This window comes from Formica exsecta, unplaced genomic scaffold (assembly GCF_003651465.1).
Source record: "Formica exsecta isolate Colony F162 unplaced genomic scaffold, ASM365146v1 scaffold430, whole genome shotgun sequence".
Taxonomy (NCBI): Eukaryota; Metazoa; Arthropoda; class Insecta; order Hymenoptera; family Formicidae; genus Formica; species Formica exsecta.
The window spans coordinates 18,658-25,996 of NW_021851540.1; the positions used below are offsets into that span (position 1 = coordinate 18,658).

The 7,339-nt window shown below is 27.9% G+C and overlaps 1 protein-coding gene across 1 annotated transcript in view; it reads left to right on the forward strand.

Annotated features, from left to right (window-relative positions):
- The first annotated feature begins 388 nt into the window (after positions 1-388).
- LOC115240467 (intraflagellar transport protein 80 homolog) overlaps positions 389-7,339 on the forward strand; it is a 14,772-nt gene continuing 7,821 nt past the window's right edge. Inside the window, exons 1-4 of the mRNA XM_029815631.1 lie at positions 389-909; positions 1,458-1,633; positions 3,978-4,088; positions 4,147-4,325. Coding sequence (XP_029671491.1) covers positions 815-909; positions 1,458-1,633; positions 3,978-4,088; positions 4,147-4,325 — 561 coding nt within the window. The 5' untranslated portion in view covers positions 389-814. The remainder of the gene's footprint in view (positions 910-1,457; positions 1,634-3,977; positions 4,089-4,146; positions 4,326-7,339) is intronic.

The following is a 7,339-nucleotide window of genomic DNA, read 5'->3' on the forward strand; positions in this document are numbered from 1 at the left end:
GATATTTGTATAAATTTCTAAGTTTTAATATTTCTATTAATTTTTATTTTATGTATTTTGTGTTTTGTATTATTAGATATATTTTTTCTTTTAATATTGAAAATCTATAAATTTTATTTATATAGCAAAATTTTTTTTTTTAAATTAGCGCAATTTTTTAATATCGTTATTTTTGTTAAGAAATTAAAACAGCTATTTTGTACAACTGTTTCCGATTAAAATATTTGTATAATTTTTTATTTTTAATTGGCGTAATTTTTTATATTATTATTTTTGTAAAATATATTATTTGTACAACTTTTTTTGTTAAGTTTTTAAGTTTTTATTTTCAATAATTTAAAATAACACTATTTTGTGTAGATTAAATTAAAGTAACACTGTTCTTTAAATATATATAACAGTTTTTCACAACTGGCGCGTATACTTTTTTTACTTTTTTTTTTAAATGGTAATACTTATTACAATAGAAGAGGAAATAAAAGCGGGCGTGCCGTGCGCGCGCTTTGTAATGTTCTATAGTATTGATAAAAAGCCATTCATCGCTGTTATGTGGTTACCATAGAAATTAAACAGTAAACATAAAATACATCTGCATCAGTTATAACATAACCTACATGATTTCTATCGCCATCAACGTTACTTCGTAATAAGAAAAAGTTATATATCGTTAATATTTGCTTTTACTTGTGTCTTTCAAATCAACTTTAACTTTTTTAGAACTACTTTACACTATGAAATGAAGAAGTGTGTACGTGTGGACTAAATGTTTTAATTCTATTAAAGACAATCAAAAATTATTTTTAGACGTGTTACAATGAGATTTAAGATATCTTTACACGACAATAATATACATAAACGCTTGGTTGCTTGTGTCGCATGGAACTCGACAGAAGAAATATATTCGTGTGGGTAGGTAAACAATCTATTATAATTATATTTCATGTTGCGTTACAGAAAGAATAACATATATATTTTACAATATATATATCCATAAAACTTTTATTTGTAAGATTTAACAATTTCATAAATTCAATCCCTGAAATGAATAAAGTTAAATATTTTTTCATATTTTGATGAATAGGATTAAAATAGAAATATTGCAGTAATATTGTAAAAATAAAATATTGTGAAAATATATTCTATCATTATATGTATAAAGCAATTAAATTAATATAATTATAATACTAAATGTTTTGTAATAAATAATAAATAATAACTATTTTATAGCAAAAACTAATATATTTTTTTAACACAAATGTAAAAGTTATTTATTAGCACATGTACATATATGTGCGTGTGTGCGCGCGCGCATATGTGTGTGTGTGTGTGTGTACAATCAATGTATTTTTAGAATAAAATAAATATTTTGGTTTTTACTTTTTCTTGAATTTTTTTTTGTTTTTTGTCTTTTTTTGCATGAGTATAAAATCGAATTAATATACAGTTATTTGTTGCAGAGAAGATCATTTACTTGTATGTTGGCATTTAAAAAATGGTACTGTACATTCTACTGTTGTGACTGAATTTTCAAATGATTTTTATCCTACGGATATGCAATGGCATCCACATCCTAATCATATTTCTATTGCTAAGAAATCGTCTTTGGATGTGCTATTAATAACTACTGCGGATGGTATGTGGTTTGTGTATGATATACACATTTATTTCTTTTAGAATGTATAATATTATCCAAGATAAGAGTATTCTCTCTTACTATCTATGTTATAGCTCTAAAATTTTATTCTCGCATATATCAATCATTGTAAGTTATTGTTTGTAATGTAAAAGAGAATATTCTTTGAATTCAATAACAAAAATTACATAAATACATACTATATTTGAAGATAACATTAATAATTAATACAAAAAATATCGTATTTTCGTAAATAACATTAATAATTCTCTCTTCTTCTCTAAATCATAATATGTTAAAATTATATTAATTTAAAAAATATTACAACACTAAAAAAACCTCACAAAGGTAAAAAAAGTACGCCAAGTACATAAAAAATATCCCTTGTACGCAACAAAAAGTTTAAAAAATATATTTACCTCTAAAAAATAATTATTTAAAAAGTTTTCCCCTAAAAAATAAAAAGTCAAAATTAAATATGAAATCAATAGTTAACTAACCAAGTACTTAGAAGCAATTCAGTTTGTGAGAATTTGTAATTTGAAATAGTATTTGTTACAAAATCAATCTTGCACTTATAGATATATTGTAGATTCTCTCGAGAAAATTAAAATGCATTTTATTTTTATTAAAAAATTACGCTATTGTGTTCCAAATAAATATTTTGTATAATATATAAAATAGCATTATTATATTGCGAATTTTATTACAAATAGTAAATCATAAAATTATTTAACCCTTACTGTAATAATGTCGATTATATTGATCACCAATTTCGAATGTAAAAGTGCCCCGTGCCAAACTGATCGACTTGTTTTGAAATTAATCATAAGCTTTACCAGATAGGCCCGGAAAAGGATTCTGTGTTCCTTGTTCAATTGTGTGTTCTGTGTTATTATTAAAGTTCCTTTTGTTCTTATAAAAGAGTGTTAATCATTTACGTCGCGGTACGCGAGTGCCGTTTGTGTCGCGCGTGTTCGAGTATTATCGAAGTCGACGCGCGGACGCAACATTTTGGGGGCTCGTCCGGGATACGATACGACGGACCGTTTTGTGTACTTTAAAAGAAAAGCGTGAGCTATGGCAATGGAGCAACAGGATCCAATAACGGGAGTTTCCACACGAAAGAGAGTTCGTGCTATGACGACGCCTCAAGATGCAACATCGGGGCCATCGTTGGAGGCAATTACTCTTTAAGGAGTCAACGCCTTTGAAGAAGAGGACAACGATCAACCCATTTAATTTGGAAGAGCCTTCATTGATTGTCGGGGCGACAATTTTGAAGAGGGGGAGTAGTGTTGCGTCCCTGCGGGTCGTCTAAGGCGGTTATTCATGAATCTGCTGTATTCGTCTCCGGGAGAACGTTGCTAAGCGTTGTTGTTAAACAACGTCGGACATTTTGGGAGAGATCGGCCATCTTGAGTCTCGCGACGGATGTCATTCCGGGCGGACATATTTGAGATACGATTACCGTTATTACCCGTTCTGTGTTCCTTGTTTAATTGTGTGTTCTGTGTTATTATTAAAGTTCCTTTTGTTCTTTTAAAAGAGTGTTAATCATTTACGTCGCGGTACGCGAGTGCCGTTTGTGTCGCGCGTGTTCGAGTATTATCGAAGTCGACGCGCGGACGCAACAATACATATAACAGTTTTTCACAACTAGCGCGTGTACTTGGCGCCTTTTTTTACCTTTTTTAAAAATCCCCTTAACCCGCTCTACTTGCATACGAGAGGTGATACGATTATTATTGATATACGATTATTATGAACATCCTGCATGTATTTATGAATTATAAATAATTTTTTTGAAAACCGTTCTATTTTTTAATGCTGCATTATTATTAAATATAAGTATAAATTATTATTAATAAAGATATAATTAAAAAATTTAAAATATTTAATTTTATTTCATATGTGCAATTATGTTTTTATTAAGAAATTTTTCATAAGGAAAGAAAATATTTATAAGGAGATATCCTCAAGTTCTAAATAAATTCAGTAAAGTGTAGTTTTGTGTTATCATCAAATTGATAAATTTATTAAATTATCTTATTTATTACATAATTTTTTATTGCAACTAAAAAAATATTAAAAATATATTAAATATAGAAGTGTTGATAGTTTATTAAAAATATTAAATATTAAAATCCTAATATAAAATTTAAGTTTTAAAAAAATTTGCGCGCGTGAATTAATAATATAAGAAATACAAATTTATATGAGATTAGCGATACAAAAAGTTCTTTTTTTGTTTGACTAATTATAAGAATTATATGGGATAAAAATAAACAATTTTTTAAAACAATATTTTTAGAACAATGTTAATAATTAATTTTTTTTTTAGGAAAATACCATCTGGTCAATAAAAATGGTCGCATTGAAAAAAGTATCAATGCTCATAAGGGGGCAACAACAGTAGGAAGATGGAGTAACGACGGTTCTGTATTTTTGACTGGTATGTTATCATAATGTCTTTGAAAATTCATTATTTAGAAAGATGGCCTTGATTGCAGCTGGTGAGGACGGATTAATCAAAATCTGGTCTCGTAGTGGTATGCTTCGATCTACATTAATTAAAGCAAATCTTCCTATATTAACATCAAGCTGGAATCCTGACTGTTCAACCATATTGTACTCCCAGGGTGCAAACTTGATCTTGCAATCGTTTAATTCTAATTCCAAATCACATAAGGTAAAAGATTTTTATTTTTTCGCTTAGAGTTTTGAATATTTAATAATTTATATTCTCCTTTTTTCTTTCCTCGCAATATTGCTTATTAAAGACTATATGAAATTGTTTTAATTGTAAGAAAATAGCACAAAATAACGATATAATAACATTGAATATAGTGCTTTAATATATCGAAATTTTCTTTATTACTGTTGGACTGATTTTTCTAATGAAAGTGAGAAAAGACAATGATATTTTATTCCGATTTGACTGTATTTGATTAACAACCTTTACAATGTGCACGGAGCGAGACACGTGTGCCCCATCAACAATGAGTATTATGATCAATCGACATACGTTAATCTCTAACGTACGAGTCAGAAGTTGACCATATCGCAGGACCAAAAATGAAAAGATAAATATCGTCCGCATTATTTAAAGCCGATAAAACTCGTATAATATGTAAAATATCTATATTAAATCATACATCATTATATTCGTTTCAAACAGCGCTACAACTTTTATTGTGTCGAATATAATGTTGTTATAAAAAAATTATGTACATGTCTCCGTTCGTTAACACTGATAGCTTTTGTAAGCATTACTATACTCACAATAAAGTTCAGTTTGAACCATTTAATTTGATATATATTTGTTATGGATTATCTCTTTTAACTAAAAAGATAAAAAGTGATAGTCATTTTTGATGGGATACCTTGTATATATACAGGATGGGCCATTTTAATCAATCCACTGAAATGTTTCAGAACCCTTAAGTTCAAGACAAAAAGGTTTCAGACAAAAGTTGTTTGGTGTTGAGGGGGATAAGATTATCAAAAACTAAATATTTTACTAGATATTTTATTTTTTATATCAAAATATGTCAGATTAAGATATAAAATAACTCGAAAAATACTTTATTATAGTGTTTTGAAAAGGTCTCAAGAATGGTTATAAGAATATACAATAAAAAATAAGAAGTTTCATTTAAAAAAATAAAGTTGCCCTTGAAATAACCCTTTGGATTTTGATCCAAGATCAAATGAAGAACACCGTCAGATGACTCCCTCAAACAACTTTTGTCTGAAACATTTTTGTCTTAAACTTAAGGGCTCTGAAATATTTCAGTGAATTTATTGGTGCGCAGCGAAGCGGTTGGAGGGGCGCTCTACAAAGGCGTTCGCTTGTACATAGTTAGAGACACTATAATCAGAGACTAGCCACGAAAAGGCCAGTTTTGAATGGTCCGCATTTTTGTCTATTCCTAATCTATTAATTACGTTAATCTTAAAATATAACACAATTTTTAAAAAATTAACGTTTTAAAATTAATAAAAAGTATTTTTTATCATACAATTCTAATTTTTTATAATATCTATTTATATTAAAATGCAAAATTGGATAGTTATGAAAATTAATATATGTATATTCACAAAATTTTATTTTGTATAATCATACTACCAATTTATCAATATATTTTTATATAATTATTACGATTTTTTAAATTATTTATAATAATTAAATAAAATAACATAAATGAAGGGAAATAAATAAAGCAAAATGAAAGAAAAACAATCCTTTGTACTTATATGCAATATAGGGGAGGCAGCTTCGATGACCTTGATCTTGACATATGTTGTCAAGGTTATCACTCTGAGTAACATAAAAGATAATTGTTATTGACATTAATTTATTATTATAAAGAAGCTTTTTATTGCAACATAGAGTAAGTAGATAAAATCAAGGAAAAATAAATCAAAATATTAAAATCACAATGAAAATGATATCAAAATGATGTCGAAATAACATCAAATAACGTCAAAATGACGTCATTTTAACGTCATTTTGATATCATTATGATCTGTTCTACTGTATATTGTTATATGTATATATTGTTTCATTAACAAGTTATTTAAAGGCAAAATGCATTGCCATAGATTTACTATCATAGATTTTATTTATATTGGTTTTATCTTTTTTATTAAAAATTCTTAATCTAAAAACTATAAATCTTTTCATAATTTTAAAAAACAAATCGTAACAAGTTAATATGTGATTTGCATTTAACTTTTTACATTTTTCTAATAAAAATAATTTCAGATTAATATTTTTCATATTACGAAAATATTTAGAATAATGCCGAAATATTTGTTCTAATTTTAAAAATATTTTAAATGTTTCCACTTTGATATAATATAAAGAATTTTTTGTCTAAGCTTTAAATTACACGAATCTGCTAAATGAATATTGTAATAAAGTCTTCGATCCTATTGATTTTAAGCAATTATTGCACACTTTACATGTCTTCATGGTGGAGTTTAAGATATATCCAGCAATGTTATATAAAGAGTTTAAATCAAGATTTGTCATTTTATCAATAGGATTATTATTAAAATCTGGTATTTTATTTGTACTTGGTATACTATTTTGCATTATGTCTTTCTTTTTTTTTGGGTTTTATCGATGATAAATATTCAAGAAATCCTGATAAATATTCCGATAAATAGATAGTTTAATGTATTTAGCCTGATTTAGCCACATGCACGCGAAGTAAAATATCCGTTATCGGTCGTGATGTTACGTCATTATAGGTTAGAATAGAGACACTCTAGGTTGGAATGAAATAGTATATATTTCTTTCTCTCTCGTAGGATTTAGCCAAAACATGGCGGACATGAGTTTGTGGCCAGTCTCTGATTATAGTGTCTCTGGTACATAGCCTTTGTAGAGCGCCCCTCCCACCGTTTCGCCGCGCGGCAAGCACCGCGTAACAGTATAAAGCCTTTTCTCGCCGCGTGCTTGTTCAAGGCGCGAATTGGCCGATCTTTTTTAATTAATTTCTTATTAATTGTCGCGAAGATCGCAAAATGGTAGAGGATTTTCCTACTCAATTTAATATGCTTCATATACACACGAGTGGTGATTTGCGAATTATTGACAACGCTCGTGAGCACGTAGAGCACAGTAAACTGAACAGAAAAGTCCTGTACCATTTTTTTATATAGCGCTTAATAAAGGAGTTATTATTGAGTAAA